This window comes from Puma concolor, chromosome A3 (assembly GCF_028749965.1).
Source record: "Puma concolor isolate L17-30 chromosome A3, mPumCon1.1.hap2, whole genome shotgun sequence".
Taxonomy (NCBI): Eukaryota; Metazoa; Chordata; class Mammalia; order Carnivora; family Felidae; genus Puma; species Puma concolor.
In genome coordinates, this window is record NC_141669.1 from 54373764 (window position 1) to 54390487 (window position 16724).

The 16724-nt window shown below is 42.3% G+C and overlaps 1 protein-coding gene across 17 annotated transcripts in view; it reads left to right on the forward strand.

Moving 5' to 3' along the window:
* The window catches only part of AAK1 (AP2 associated kinase 1), a 172172-nt gene that overhangs the window by 86317 nt on the left and 69131 nt on the right, over positions 1 to 16724 (forward strand). For all 17 annotated transcript variants that reach the window (XM_086700938.1, XM_086700943.1, XM_086700939.1 and 14 more), the window contains exons 4-5: positions 8697 to 8805; positions 10556 to 10698. In XM_086700938.1, coding sequence (XP_086557064.1) covers positions 8697 to 8805; positions 10556 to 10698 — 252 coding nt within the window. The remainder of the gene's footprint in view (positions 1 to 8696; positions 8806 to 10555; positions 10699 to 16724) is intronic.

Consider the following 16724-nt stretch of genomic DNA (forward strand, 5'->3'; position numbering starts at 1 on the left):
GTGATAGCTTGTATTTTTGAGGAATTGGTCCATTTGATTTAAGTCAAATGTATGCATGTAGAGTTAGTTGTTAGTGATATTCTTGTATGATCTCTGTTGATGTGTGCCATGTCTATGGCAATATCCCCTGATTCATTCCTGTTATTGATAACTTATATCTTGTATTTCTTTTTTTCTTTATTGGTGTTGCTAGAGATTTGCCAATTGATGTTTTCAAAGGGCCATCTCTTTGTTTTATTGATTTCTCTATTTTTTCATTTTTTACTTCATTGATTTTTACTCTTATATTTATTATTTCTCTCTTTTTGCTCTGGGTTGATTATCTATCTATCTATCTATCTATCTATCTATCTATCTATTTATTTATTTAATGTTTAGTTTTGAGAGAGAAAGAGAGATACAGAGCGTAAGTGAGGGTGGGGCAGAGAGAGAGGGAGGCACAGATCTGAAGCAGGCGCCAGGCTCTGAGCTGTCAGTGCAGAGCCGAACGCTGGGCTTGAGCTCATGAACCACGAGATCATGACCTGAGCCAAAGTCGGATGCTTAACCAGCTGAGCCACCCAGGCGCCCTAGGTTTATTTTGTTCTTCTTTTCCTAGATACTTGAGGTGGGAGTTGACACATTGACATATCATTATCACCTAGAGTCTATAGTTTATATTAAGGTTTACTCTTGGTATTGTACATTGAGTTTGGAATTGTATTAGGGGTTTGACAAATGTATAGCATGTATCTACTGTTACAGTATCATATGGGACAGTTTCACTGCTCCAGACATCCCCTGTGCTCTGCCTGTTTATTCCACCAAATCTCCCAACACCCGATAACCATTGATTTTATTTTATTGCCCTATTAGTTTTGCCTTTTTCAGAACATCGTATAGTTGGAATTATTCAGTGTGTAACCTTAACAGATTGGCTTCTTTCACTTAGTACACATTTTGGGTTCTTCCATGTCTTTTCATGGTTTGATAGCTCATTTCTTTGTAGAGCAGAATGATATTCCATTGTATGGTTATTTCACAGTTCATCCATTGGTCTGTTGAAGAACATCTTGGTTGCTTCCAAGTGTTAGCAATTGTGAATAAAGCTGTCATAAACATCTGTGTGCAGATTTTGTGTGGGTATAAATTTTCAACTCATTTGGATATATTTCATAGATTATCAACTAAGGAATTATTATTTCAATTTTGAAGATCTTTCTGTTTGTAAGCCAGTATTTAAATTTTATTTTATTTTAATTTTACTCTAACTTTTAAAAATATTTTTTTTTATTGTGGTCAAAACCATACAACTTAAAATTTACCATCTTAACCGTTTTTTAAAATACTTACATATTTTGAGAGCACGAGAGAGCGAGCATGGGTGCGTGAGTGCAGGGGGAGGATCAGAGAGAGAGGAGAGAGAGAATCCCAAGCAGGCTCTGCACTGATGCGGGGCTCTATCAAATTGTATGACCTAAGCCAAAATTCTGAGTTGGACGCTTACCTGACTGAGCCCCCCAGGTGCCCAGCAACTTAACCATTTTTAAGGGTATAGTATTAACTGTTGGCACAGTGTTATGCAGCAGATCTGGAGAACTTATTTATCTAGTATAACTGAAGCTTTATACCATTGAATAGCAATTCCCCGTTTCTCCTCCCGCCCCAGCTCCTGACAACTACCATTCTAGTCTCAGCTTCTATGAGTTCAGCTGTTTATATACTTCATGTAAGTGGAATCATACAGTATTTGTCCTTCTATGACTGGCTTATTTCACTTACTGTAATATTCTCGAGGTTCATCCATATTGTAGAAATGACAAGATTTCTTTCTCTTTTAAGACTGAGTCATATTCCACTATATGTATATGCCACATTTTCTTTAGCCGTTTATCCATCGATGGACATTTAGGCTGCTTCTGCCCCTTGGTTAGTGTGAATAATGTAATGAACGTGGGTGTGCAAATATCTCTTCGAGATCCTGTTTTTAATTCTTTTGGATTTACACCAAGAAGTGGGATTGCTGGGTAATATGGTAATTCTGTGTTTAATTTTCTGTTTTTCATAGTGGCTATACCAATTTACATTCCCACCGACAGTGCCACAAGGATTCTAATATCTCCGCATTCTTGCCAGCACTTGTTATTTTTTGTTTGTTTAATGATGGCATCCTAATAGGCATGAAATGTTCTCTCCTTTTGATTTTGATTTGCATTTTCCTGATGCTTAGTGATGTTGAGCATCTTTTTCTATACTTGTTAGCCATTTTTTGGTAAAACTTTTAAATATTTATTCTAATTAATGTTATATATAATATAGATATTAGATATATGTGTTATATGTAATACGTACTTATGTATGTTTTTTATATATTAATGTTTTATACAATACCGTGTGTTTGTGCGAAGACAGAAGTCTAGGCTCTGCACTTGGCTTTTGCTGGCACATTGTGGGGAGGGGCTGCAGTTTTTTCTGTGGTTTTGGCTGGAGTAGAGTAGTTAGTGGCTGTACGTTTCTGTCTTGCTGGGCTGCCCCCTTCCTGGGTTTGGCTAGAGAGAGCAGACTTCTACTGGGGCTTTTTTTAATCTATGCCCATTAATGTTTTTAGTTAGCCGGCTTCTTCAGTTTCTAGTCTGGGATGTATGGGACAAGAAGATAACACAGAGAGCTCACCATCATCTCATTCCTTGGGTTCCAAAGTTTCTACTCTGTCTGCTTTCTGTCCACATTTCAGACCCTTTTTGTTACACTTTTTAAAATGTATACTAGTCCAGAGTGTTTAGTTGTTCTTAGAAGGAAGAATAGGCGAAAATACATCTCCATTTTCCCGGAAATGGAAGTCTTCAGTTTATGCTTTTTAAAAAACAAATTCATTACAACATTTAGTAAGGCTTCAGAAGGAAGCAGAGATTAAAGCAAGTATTCAACTTACTTACAGTTTTTTTCCTACCATTTTTAATCAAAAGCCCTGCATGATGTCTTTAACCCTCTAGGCTCAGACTTCTGTGCAATATAGGCCATACCCTAGCCCTTCCTCTCTCAAATGGTGTCAGGATTGTGAAAGGAGTTGGAAGGGATAATGTGCTTTATAACATGCTAAAGCTCATGTGTTAATGATCAAAGAAGGAGAGTCCTCTCTGCACTTACCCCCGAGTAAGGATATATACCCACATCTCACCCAAACTCAAGAATGATCAGTGGTTTCACTAGAGACATTTAATTTTGACAAATGCTATGTGCCATGTACCAGAGTGTGGTATGAGTCTTTGGGTACATCTGGGATATGTGCCCTGATGAAACCAAAAGGATTTTGGTTTCTGATGAACAGTTGGAAGTTGGGTTTTGGGCTTCAGGTTCCTTTGCCTAAAGGCAGGAAAAGATTAATTATCTTCAGACTTAAAGGGATAAGATCTCTAGTTCAAGATGGATCAAGTGCTGTTCTGTGTTCACATCTCCTGGCCCAGACAGATTACATCCGCAGCGAGCTTGATAGTGAGGACACTGAGGTGCCACCAGTCATGTTTGCAGACCTTCTTTCAACAAAAGAGATATCAAAAGATTTGAGGCAGGAAAATGTTTCCATATTCCTAAAAGGGACAAAGGTAGAATGCGTACAGTAGGAACATCGAGATAGATGGGGGACAAGAATCTGGAACGTATAAAAGATGCTTTGAGGGGCGCCTGGGTGGCTCAGTCGGTTAAGCGGCCGACTTCGGCTCAGGTCATGATCTCGCGGTCCGTGAGTTCGAGCCCCGCGTCGGGCTCTGTGCTGACAGCTCAGAGCCTGGAGCCTGTTTCAGATTCTGTGTCTCCCTCTCTCTGTGACCCTCCCCCGTTCATGCTCTGTCTCTCTCTGTCTCAAAAAGAAATAAACGTTAAAAAAAAAAAAATTAAAAAAAAAGTTGCTTTGATGCTATTTTTTGTGTAAGAAAAGGTGTGTGTGTGTGTGTGTGTGTGTGTGTGTGTGTGTGTGTGTCTGTGTGTCTGTGTACATACGTAATACACACTGTTTGGATTTGCCTGAACAAAACACTGAAAAGATGAGGGAGAAGGAGAAATAGAGAGAGGGAGGGTAAAAGGGAGGAAGGGAGGGCTCCTTATAGGGGATGAGTATTGGAGTAGAAAATAATTTCCTACTATATATTTCTTTCTTTTTGAATGTTAATGTATTACTTATTTAAAATAATTTTTTAATGTTTATTTTTGAGAGAGAGAGAGACAGAGACAGAGACAGAGACAGCATGAGGGGGGTGGGAGGGTCAGAGAGGGAGACACAGAATTTAAAGCAGGCTCCAGGCTCTGAGCTATCGGCACAGAACCTGATGCAGGGCTCGAACCCACGAACCGTGAGATCATGACCTGAGCCGAAGTCAGAGGCCCAACCGACTGAGCCACCCAGGCGCCCCAATATATTTTATTTTTAAAATAAAATAAAATTTTAAGTTATTTTGTAGTCACTTGGGGTAAATAAGCAGGGATCCAAAGAGCCTTCAGGTTGGATAAGAGCAGGCCATGTCATATCAACATCATGGTTTCTCTGGGAAGGTTTCTGGATAGGAAGCTCAGGATTGTGCACTAGGTCCAGTGTCTGTGGATCGTATCATTTGGGTAAGGACACTCACCAGAGATCTGTGAGCAAGTTGGAGAGTCTAGGCTGGATGCCAGGAATAATAGCTACTGTGTATAATGATTTCTGACCAGTGATTTGATATTAATCTTAGAAACTTTCTAAGAAAAAAGCCCTGCAGCTTACCATTAGCTTTATGTTATTTTACATTTAATAAAGAACTTGATTAAAGAGATAGAAGACATACTTATCAATTATGTACCTAATACAAAGTTGGAAGATATAACAACTACATTGGGCAATAGAATCAGGGTCTAAAACAATCCTTACCAATTGAAGCAATGGAGTGATTCTAATGAGATGAAATAACAAGGCAAGGTCATACACTTGGATTTTTATTTTATTTTATTTTATTTTTTTTTAAATTTTTTTTTTCAACGTTTATTTATTTTTGGGACAGAGAGAGACAGAGCATGAACGGGGGAGGGGCAGAGAGAGAGGGAGACACAGAATCGGAAACAGGCTCCAGGCTCTGAGCTGTCAGCCCAGAACCTGACGCGGGGCTCGAACTCACGGACCGTGAGATCGTGACCTGGCTGAAGTCGGACACTCAACCGACTGCGCCACCCAGGCGCCCCGTTTATTTTATTTTAACAACTTTACAAGCATAGTTCTGGGAAGGTGGAGATTTAAAGCAGCATTAGTGGAAAAAGACTCAAGTATTTTAGTGGTCAGTTAACTCAGTATGAATATGTAGTGTAATGTGGCTGCCAAAAGAAAAAGAATACCATTTTTAGCTACATTAATAAAATTAATAGTAGGTGATAGTACTCGTCTACTCTGCAGGCGTCCAACGACACCTGGAGTATTAACTGGGACCATGCTTATAAAAAGGATCTAGACAAAGCAAAGCATTTTAATGGGAGCAGCCAAAATGGTGATGCAACTAAAAGACGTGTCATTGAAAGTGGGTATATTTAACCCATTTTGGCGACGTCATATTCCATTCTATGTATGTATAACATTTTGTATATCCTAATGGACATTGGGGTTGTTTCTGCTTTTTGGTATTATGAATAATGCTGCTAAGGACATTTGTGTTCAAATTTTTGTGTGAATATGGTATTTCCCTTGGGTATATACACAGAAGTGAAATTGTTGGGTCAAGTGGTAAGTCTACTCTTTGAGAAAATGCCAAACCATTTTCCACAGAAGCTGCACTATTTTATATTCTATCAGCAATGTATGAAGGTCCCAGTGTCCACATCCTCGCCAACATTTTTTATTATTTCTGTTTTTAATTATAGTCATCCTCGTGGTTGTAGAGTGATATCTCATTATGGTTTTGATTTGTGTTTTCCAAGTGATTAATGGCGTTGAGCATCTTTTCATGTGCCTATCAGCCATTTGTATATGCTTTTTGGAGAAATTTACATTCAGATCCTTTACCAGTTTTTACATTGTGTTGCCTTTTTATTGTTGAGCTTTAAGGCTTCTTTATAGTCTGGATACTGGATTCTTATCATGTGTATGATTTGCACATATTTCTTTCCCCATTCTTTATGTATGTATGTGTGTGTGTGTGTGTATGTATGTGTGTATTATATATGTATGTATATCATATATGTATATATTACACATATATGTATATGTGTGTATATATTACACATATATGTATATATGTATATATACATACATTATATATATGAAGTTTATTTATTTATTTTGAGAGAGAATGAGCATGAGTGAGCCAGGGAGGGGCAGAGAGAGAGGGAGAACGAGAATCTGCCTGCGCAGAGCCTGATGCAGGACTCAACTCTGCAAACCATGAGATCATGACTTGAGCCCAAATCAAGAGTCAGATGCTTTACTGACTGAGCCTCCCAGGAACTCCCTATATAACGTTAGTTTAAAAATAAGGTTTAAAATAACAACTCAAACTCCTTAGACTTATCACTGATTAAATTGTAAAATATAAACTGATCCGATCTGTAATTTAACTGAACATTTCCCACTCCCCTAAAAATCAGGTTTTGACTTAGATTCATCATATAGACTTTTATCTCAATACCACAAATAATAATTGTAACCAAGGGCATCAAGGTATCTTCCCTATATCCTGTCTTTTCCTGAGGCCTTGAGCTCCAATACCATGTGGGTTCCATCCCATACCTCTATGTCCATTTCTGTTCTCCAAGCCTAGGACCGGGCTTGTGATGAAAGTCGGGGAATCTTGGACCTCCTCTGGCCTGTTAATATGGAGAACTGAGCAGTGTACCCCCTGTGTGAGTCAGTCTCACTTTGCGGTAAGATTTTTCTCCTGACCTTTTCTGCATTTCACATCCATTCAAATTGATCTTCTCCATCAGTTACAGACTAGTGAGGTTTTACTGTAAAATCTGAGATGCTGCTGTATCATCAAGTCGTTAAAAGTGAGTTCCATCGTTTCTCTCCAAAGAGGAGATCTTTTCTGCTTGGACATATCTCAGGAACTCTGCAGAAGACAAATGAACAGGAATTTGGGCTTGAACTGATCAGCAGACAGCTTGGCAACTGTTCTAGGATGCCATCTGCAGATGTTAATTATCCAGTGTGGGTCTTCTAATAGCTCTTGACCTCCTCTTGGCTCTACCAAATGCTTTTTTTCCTTCCTGATTTTTTATTATTCCTCTTGGGGTGAGACAAATCAGAGGTAACACTGCTGATTCTTTTTCAAACAGTTAAATGTAGATGAATTACTAATGTGGAAACATTAGTTTTTCATTCGTCTTGTGAACATTTGGAGAACATGATCTTCTGCTCTATTTTGGCTTCAAAAACTTCTCTCCAGTTCTTCCTACTTCCCAGACTGTGTAAACGAAATCAAGTTTTTGAAGAGTTGGTGATGAGACTGAAAAGCAGCGGGAAGAACAGGCCTTGTGACATGAACCCTGAAGTCATTTTCTGTTGTGGAGGAACTTGAAGGAGAGAGACCGCTTTTCTGCTTCATCATCTCCCTTGTCTGTTATCCAAAGTAGTTGCTCGAAGCCTTTTATTTCTCTCATCAAGCTTCTTTCTCATTCCCTTACACTGCAAACGTGGTCTTGCTCTCTACCAAAAACAGAACAATAGATCGGAACTCAATGAAATTCCCTTTTCTCCAGCTGTAAACCAGTATGCATATCCATCTTTGTTTCCTTCCTGCTCTTCTTTCTAAGACCAGTCCCTTTAACAGTGCTCTCAGTCCCTGCCCCTTCTTCCTGCAGGACTTGGTTCCAGCAGTTATCCTTTGTCCTCTCCTATATGCTAAAGGTTTCTGCTCCTGGCTGCTTCCACTCTCCCAGGCTCACTTCTTTCCCATCCTAAGAATTCCTTCTCTCCATGCTGTTCCTCTCTGAAGCACGAGATGTTCTAGAGGACTGATTTGTAGTCACCAGCTCTATGTGCTCAACTCTTTGCAAGTCCATTTCTGCTCTCCCCACCACCCCCATCCCATCCCTTCTCTGAAACTGTTCTCTCATAGGGCTCCAGTGACTTTCCACTGTTAGTTCCAGTGTCACATTTCTGTTTTTGTCTACCTTTCTGAGGCAACAGTCATTCTTACTCCTTCACTCAGTGGAACGTTCTAATGAGTTTTAACTTTGATGCTCAGAGTTCAGGTATATTCATTTGATACTATGAGATTTTTTTCTTGTCTTGGTATATAATTTCAAATTAAAAGAGACTTTATTTATCACTCTAAGCAGCCAAATCTCTGGTTAGTGTGGTGGTAGTTACCGTTTTTATGGTCTAAACTGCCTTGTTTGTATGGTGACTCATAGAACCACTTCTTTTTCCACTCCCCTCTTCCCGAATTTTTTTTTTAAATGTTTTTACTTATTTTTAAGACACAGAGAGACAGAGCATGAGCAGGGGAGGGGCAGAGAGAGAGGGAGACACAGAATCTTAAGCAGGCTCCAGGCTCTGAGCTGTCAGCACAGAGCCTGACGCGGGGCTCAAACTCACGGACTGTGAGATCATGACCTGAGCCGAAGTCGGATGCTTAACCGACTGAGGCACCCAGGCGCCTCCTCTTTGTATTTAAATTATCTGTGCTAATGGAACTGACTGGCTCATTTTGTCTGTATCGGTATCTGTAACTAATACTATATTTCTCTACTCTTCTTTACAGAGAGACCTGTCGGGGCACAAGAACATTGTGGGCTACATTGACTCCAGTATCAACAACGTGAGCAGTGGTGATGTATGGGAAGTGCTCATTCTGATGGACTTCTGTAGGGGTGAGTATATGACCCATACCTTAAGCTCGCATTGCTCTGGAACTTTGATTGTCAAGGGCATGGGGGTCATTTCAGTTAATGTGCACTGTGCCCTAATGTATGTTGTTGTGGTTTTAAAGAAAACTGTGAGGCTAAAAGATACAGAGCATGCTGTCACGTCTTGGTTATTCTTATGGTGGCAAACAATTTGAAATGGTGGATAATACAAAACTCCCTTTCTGGTAGATTTAGGAAGGTTTGGTGTTTGTGTATGAATGAGAAAGGATGAGGGGGAGAATGAATGTGTTATTTGTGATGCTTTAAAACAAGTGATGAAGGCACATAATAAAGACCCAACTCCAGATGGACTGAAGAAACGATTCAGCCTCTCAACTCCCTCCCTCCTGTGTTCTCTTCTCCACCCACACCACCTTGTGTTGGGGAGGGGGTGGGTGGGACATAATCCTTTTCGTCTAATGGAAATGACCTTTCCTCTCCTTGCTTGCAAGCTGTAATTGCCAGTGAGGCTCCATTCAAACGATGCTGCTGTTACCAGTAGAGTTAAGTAGTTGAAAGCTTGGAGTTTCAAGCCACATTTATCTCCGGAAATCCAGACTGTAGCATGAATTGATTCAGATTTGACTGCGTTTCAAACAGCCAGCCTGGAGGTTTGACTTTTTTTTTTGGCTTAAGCAGCTGCCACTTATAGGCTTGGGTCACTGTCTCCTGTTTGGTGCCCTGTTTTATAATCATCCTTACTTCCACTGACATTTTCCTTGCCTTTAAAGATACTGACCGTAAGTTAAATATGTTGTTAACCCTCAAAATGTGATGTTAATCAATAATTTTAGCCTGTCCTGTAAGAACTCTTAAGCTGATTTTATAAAATACTACCAATTTGAACTCGACAGTTTGTTTCGTCCTGTCCATTCCTTTTTGGGTGTTAAAATATTTAGAGACGTGGCAGTAGGAGCATCCAGGGATCTGGATAATTTTGTAAGTGAGGTCATCAATCTTACTGTCCTGGAGAATAAATGTTGGGGTAGCATTTCTACATTCCTGGCAGCAAGTAGTTAGTGAAGCCAGAGATACCACGCCGTTCCTAAAGCACAGGCTAAAAAGCTGTCTTCTGGGGCGCCTGGGTGGCTCGGTCGGTTAAGCGTCCCATTTCGGCTCGGGTCATGATCTCGAGGTCCGTGAGTTCAAGCCCCGCGTCGGGCTCCGTGCTGACAGCTCAGAGCCTGGAGCCTGTTTCAGATTCTGTGTCTCCCTCTCTCTCTGACCTTCCCCCATTCATGCTCTGTCTCTGTCTCAAAAATAAATGAACGTTAAAAAAAAATTTTTTTTTTAAATAAAAAAATAAATAACAAGCTGTCTTCTTCTTGCTCTTGGAGTCTATTATGTAGTCTGATTCCTACTAAAAGATACGACAGGTTGAACCTTGGGGCCTCATCTCATACAAATGGGGACAATAGACCCAAGTGGTTATAGCAGGACCATATTGTCGCTTCTACTAATCTTGAAGATGTAATGAAGGCAGCTCACGTCTGGAGTGCTTTATAAAATAGACTGTTTTTGATGCGTTAGAAGAGGCACTGGATCGCAAGAAGACAAATATGGGCCCGGGAACCAAGACACTTGGGTGCCTCGGCCAGCAATCAGCTCTGTTACCTTGGGCCAGGTTGCTTCTCTGTGGACAGCCGTTCATTGTCTTGGGTAAGTCGTGAGTCTGAGTGTTTCTAACCTCTCCCTTGCTCTGTGTCCCCTCCAGGAGGCCAGGTGGTCAACTTAATGAATCAGCGCCTGCAGACAGGTTTTACAGAGAATGAAGTACTCCAGATATTTTGTGACACCTGTGAAGCCGTTGCCCGCCTGCACCAGTGCAAAACTCCTATTATCCACCGTGACCTGAAGGTAACAGGCCGCACTGTTTCATGAAGTGTGTTCAGGGTATTTTCCATCTGCCCCGGGGATGGGGGAGATGCTTTGGGCATGTGAGAGAAGCTTCAGGCATGGAAACCTTACATGTCTTACATTCTGCCTGGGGAGAGAAAATAGAAATTAAAATAAAGAAAGTATAAAACAGGTGTCACTTTTATTACTTAGGTAGCCTTTAGAAATTCTTTATAATCATCTGCCTGAATACATGCTGTTCTTGTTTTTCCTGATAGAGTCCCAGTTTTACTTTTCCAGGGTTATAGAAAATAATATGCTCGTTTAAATGGTTTGTGAACAGCGATGCTTGGTTTTTAAAGTCTCTCTTGTATTTTGCAAAATCCATTAAGTGATTATTTAAAAATTTTGTTCTACTAATTACCATCTCCTTGTAGCCGGCCTTTCCTATTCTAGTCATTTGACAGCGTTTGTTGAATGGCATTGGCACCCGGTTAGGATTCACTGACATGTGCCATGTACCCTACTAGACGCTTTATGCGCACTCTTTGGAGGAAGATGTTCTTCTTTACATTGTATAATCAAGGAAACTCAGGTCACATGACTTGACTGCGGTCATACAACCGGGAAGGAGCAGCACCAGAATGTGAAGCTAGCTCTTCTGATTCTAAATTACAATTTCTTTTCATTATCCCTGTGTTTTGAGAAACACGCTTCATGGCTAATAACTTATATCAGCAGCCCCTGGTGTACTTGTTAAGTGCAGGCTACTGGATTCTGCACTGAATCTGTTGGGCTATAATTTTTATGGTGGTGTCAGGGAAGCCCAGGAATTCATAGCTTAATAATCGCCCTGGGTGGGTTTTGTGTGTTTTAAAGTTTGAGGAACACAAGGGGCATGCCAGCATTTCTGTTTTGAGGGATTTTTTTTTCTTTTTAGCTTTTTTTAAAAAATGGAGATATAATTCATACACCATAAAACTCACCCTTTCGAAGCATACAGTTCAGTGGCTTTTACTGTATTTACCAGGCTGTGCAACCATCACACTATCTGACTCCAGAACATTTCGTCTCCCCAAAGGAAACCGTGTGTATCCATCAGCAGTCACTCTTCACTCCCACCTCACCTCGGCCCCAGGCAAACACTAATCTGCTTTCTGTTGCCTGTTCTGTGCATTTCATATAAACGGGCTCATTCAGTAAGAGGCCTCTCGTGTCTGACGTCTTTCACCAAACGTAATGATGTTGTCAAGGCTTATCAGTGTTGCAGGGTGTAGCACCACTTCATTTCTTCTCATGGCATGATATTCACAGTGTAGATAGACTACATTTTGTTTATCTGGTCACTGATGGACATTTGAGTTGTTTTGACCTTGGATATTCCGAACGAGACTGTGAACACCTGTGTACCTGTTTCAAGTGGGCACATGTCCGTTCTCTTGAGCATCTACCTAGAGGTGGAATTGTTGGGTCGTGTGGTAACTACGGTTAACTCCCTGGGGAACTGCCAAACTGTTTTGTAGAGTGGCTGTGCTGTTTCTCTGCCACCAGCAACACATGAGGGTGCCGTTTTCTCCACATCCTCACCAACCCTTACCGTCCTTTTTTATTTTAGCAATCCCGGTTAGTGTAACGTGGTACTTACATCGCGGTGTTTCTGTAGTAAAGCAGTGAGCTTAAGGGAAGATAGGTACATAACTTCAAAAGCCTTAGCTAGCCCCCTCCAGTGTCCCCCTACCCACAGTCAGCCCTTTTTCTAGTAGGAAAGGGAGAATACATTTCAGCAAGTATTATGAGCCTAGCAGAGTACAAGTACATAATTCTGTGGAACGGGGTACAGTAACACGGTATAATACGGTTCCTACTTCCCAGATGCTTTGGTATCGGTGACAGGATATAAATGAAACAAATGAAGTGTTTAGATTTGAAACAGAGACAGGTGAAATACAGAACTTTGTAGAACAAAGTGATGAACAAGCAGAGTTATCAAGCTGCTTAACGTACGATCGGGTAGCGGGACCGGGTAACGCAAGTTGGGATCTTCTGGAAAAATGGGATTTTACAGGCTTGTGGGATTTAAGTGGTCACAAAGAGGACGAAGGACATGTCAGGCAGAGAGCAGATGCTGAGGGCTACCTAGAGAAGGGGACAAGGAGGCCTTAGAGCATGCGTGTCCGTCTCCAGGCACACCTGTGACACAGCAAGTGCCTGCCAGGGCATGAAGGTGAGGGCAAAGGAAGGAGGCAGAGAGGGCCACTGAGCATCCTTGTAGAGAGTGCTGATCCCGTGTTCTCGAACAGAATCTTCCTTTATTTTAACTGGATTAAATGAGGCCTCAATGATGAATCTTTTCATACCTGTAAATAACACCTACCTAATTTGCACATTCCCAGCATCTCAATGCTGCTGTGAGGCGGTTGGTTAAGTGTCATCCAGTGATAGGAGCCTGAAGTACAGAGCTCAGGGTCCACCTGGGGACAGGAAGTAGGATGGGAGTAGGAGCCCCGGACTCTCTCTTCGCTGCCCTGAATGGTCCATGAGATATTTTAGCAGAAGAACGTGGAGCAAAGTGGAATTGGAGGAGAGGCTGCCACGCTGGTTCCCAGCTCATCCGTAGCCCTGTACCCTTTGACCCTCCTCGGTGCTCCTGAAAGTCAGCACAGTGCTGGCAACACGCTCTGGGGCTCTGTAGTTGTGTTTTAATGCATCGGGAAGACCGTCAGGCCTGCTGCTGGGTTGCCGGGAGTGATTCAGGAGACTTTGTTTCCATTTCTCCTCTACCTTGGAAATAGGGAATGTAAATAGGGGCCCCTGAGAGGAGGCCTCGATTGTGATTGTTCCAAAAAAGTCCTGTGGCTGTTAATTGCAGTTATTGACTCCTGGTTGTTTTGACTGAAGGTTTCCCAGACTCCCCATATCTTATACTCTGTGCCGTATAGCTGTTTTGGTTAGCAAATTAGATTTTATTGATTTATACTAATATGTGCCCGGTGGGCAGTCAGTCCGTTTGCCTCCCGCACTGCCAGCCTCCTAAGGCCTGACCAAAAAGTCCCTGTGTACCTGTTGTTTGCCATCACGTAGTCTCGGACACTCTGAGCTACATGTCCAGCCACTAGAGTCCTAGCGGTAGCCAGAGCCTAGAAGTTCTTAATTCTCCTGTTGGCCAGAGGAGGTGCTGGTTGCTGATCTGTAGTTGCTTCTCTAAGCAGATTGACATTTGGTGAGGAGGCACCATCTTGAACAAAAGTCAGTATGACATGGAAAAGAGCACAGGCCAGGCCAGCTGCAGATCCCCTTGTGGAGTCAGTGCCACCCTGGGTCTGCCTGTTCACACGCAGAACAGAGGAAAAGCCCCTCTTGCCCTGCCTGCCACGTGTGTGGTCTTTCTTTCAAATTATGTGCGGGAAATAAACTGAAAGCGGTCCCTATCCTGAAGCAGCTTATGTTATAAAAATAACCATTACCAAAGTTCTGTTCGTTATTGGAGGTCTTTCTTCAAATACGATATTTTAGCATATTAATCATTTCCCTGTTTTTGTTTAATTTTTATCTCCCTGAGGAAAGAAAGAGATCATTGCAGATCATGGGGTCATAGAGCTGGGAAGGTCACCTAAGCCAGCCCTCTCCTATTACCAATGAGGAATCCTCTGCCCAGAAAGGCTGTGACCTGCACAGCTAATTCTGTGGTCAAACTAGAACAAAGGCCAAGGGTTTTTACTCCCATTTTGGTGTTTGTTTGTTTTTGCTCTATTATACCATGCTGTCTGTCCAGGCACTTAAGAAGGGGTTAAGATTTAATAAGTGCATTCAGATTGAGAAAGTCATGAATGTGTCCTCTTTCGTCAGAAAAGAGATTTTGATTTCGTGAAGTACAATAGGATGAAGATTCTTGTCCCATTTTTAGAATCACAAGTTTGAACACCTACATTTATCTAATCCTCCAAAATTTCTGGTGATTGAAATGCCTGAATGCCATATCTGTTTGGAATAATGTGAAGAGGAAGGGTCAGTAGGAGGTGGCTTTCCAGACCTTTTAGCTACAGCTGTAAGCAGAGTTTGGTAGTGACAGCTTTAATAACCCTCTTAAGCCGATGGGTTGGGAAATAAGGTCAGCAGCATTAAACCCTCAAAGAGCTGGAAGAATGTAGGATTGTAAGCAGTGGTGACCACCATTAGGCTTACATCCTAAGGGACTTTGCCAAAAACAGATCACTAGGAAAGTTCTCTGGAGCTTCCAGAAGATGATACACAAATGTCCAGTTGGTTGTCTCCCTTCCTCGTCCACCTTAATTCCTCTGGGCCCTGCTCTAGACCTGGCCTGAGTCGCCTCCCCTCTAGACAGTTGCACCCGCCCTCGTGTTCTCCCTTCTCCTCTCTCACCATGCTAACCTTCCTAAAACACCTCTTTCCATCTGCTCAGTGTCTCCCTAGTGACCTTCCTCAGTCTGTCCTCTGTCAGCTGCTCTGGTCCTCTCTCTCCCTTCATGGTTGCCGGTGTGAACTGCCCTCATTCCTTGATGGCATGATGCGTATCAGTGCAGCGGTGAGGGTGTAGCTTCAGCACGCAGGCAGACTGAGCCCCATCCTGCCCTACCAGCCTAGTGACCTCAGGCATGTTAGGTAACTGGGCTCAATTTTCTCATCTCTTAACTGGGGACAGTAAGACTTTGTAAGAATTTGTAAGAATTTCATGAAATCCTGTAGGTAAAAGTGCCTCCTAGTGAGTGCTGCTAGTTGCTGATACGATTGTTATTGTCATCATTCCTGCTTCTCTGCCTTTGGTTCTATTATGAGTTTCACTCACCTAAGTCCTTCACTTCCCCCAAGGCCCAGCAGTATCCGGCCTCCCCATTCACAAGGGCGCTAGCCCTTAGTATGCCCAGTCCCATGTCCTCAGTTTTCTTTGTGGCACCAGTGCCCAGCACAGTACTGTCCCAGCCAAGGTGGCCTGCTTCTGTGCCTCAGATGCCTCAGGCCTGCTCCCTCCTCTCCTCTGAGAGTGCCCCTCCCCCAGGGGGTCTGTGGCTGCCCTTCATTTGGGTCTCTGCTCACCTCATCCCAGTGACCTTTCCAACTGTGCCATTTGCAGTAGCATCCCTCTTCCCCTTAGATATATTTAACCTGTTGGCTTTTTTTTTTATAACAGTTATCACCACCTGGCAATTATATTTACTTCCTTACTCTCTTCCACTAGACTCTACACGACACGAGCAGCTGAACTTGGATTTGTTCATAACCTTATCTCCAGAAGCTACTTGGCATATAGTAGGAGTTCAAATGTGTGTGTGTCTCTCTAAAATGAGTGGTAATAACTTCTTAGGTTTATATAGGGAGACTTATAGTTTGCTCTCACATACATTCTCTTGCTTGCTTCATAAAAACCATGATAGAAATAGTATTAGCTGTACTTTGCAGATGAGAAACAAGCCCAAAGAGGTTTAAAGGTTTGTCCAAGGTCAGACATCTAAATAGTCCCTGAGCTTTTCTGACCCCCAGGTCCAATGTGGTTGCCGAGCACCAGGCTCTGTGTTAAGTGTGCTGGTGGTGACGAAGGGCAGCGGCCAGCTTGATCTTGGAGGTTTCCACGGGTGTTACAAGTCACAGGGACAGACTGAGAAGGCGCAGAGGGTGTGGCCACTGCTGAGGTGGCTGCTGCTAAGCGAGTTCACCTTCGCAGTCTCATGATCCTCCCAGCAAACCTGCAGGGCCACCGGAGCAGGGCTTATGGTTCTTACCTGCATTAGTATTTCTTTGATATTGATAAGGCTTTCCCCTACGTTGGTATTTCTGGCTTTAGGTCCACTTTTGTACACACCTTTACTTTTTAACTGCTTTTCCTGCAAATACAGTCTTGTGCAATGTTATCTTTATGGGAAGGTTGATAACGGTATAACTGCTGAGTGCTGCCGCTCTGGAGCTAACCAGAAATACAAACCGAGTTTTTTAGGTGAGGGGGATAAAAACAAGATAAAAACCCTTATGTGCCTCATCGTTATTCTGTCTTTTGTCTACTCAGTTTTCCTTCCCGCTGACCCCCTCACCCCCAC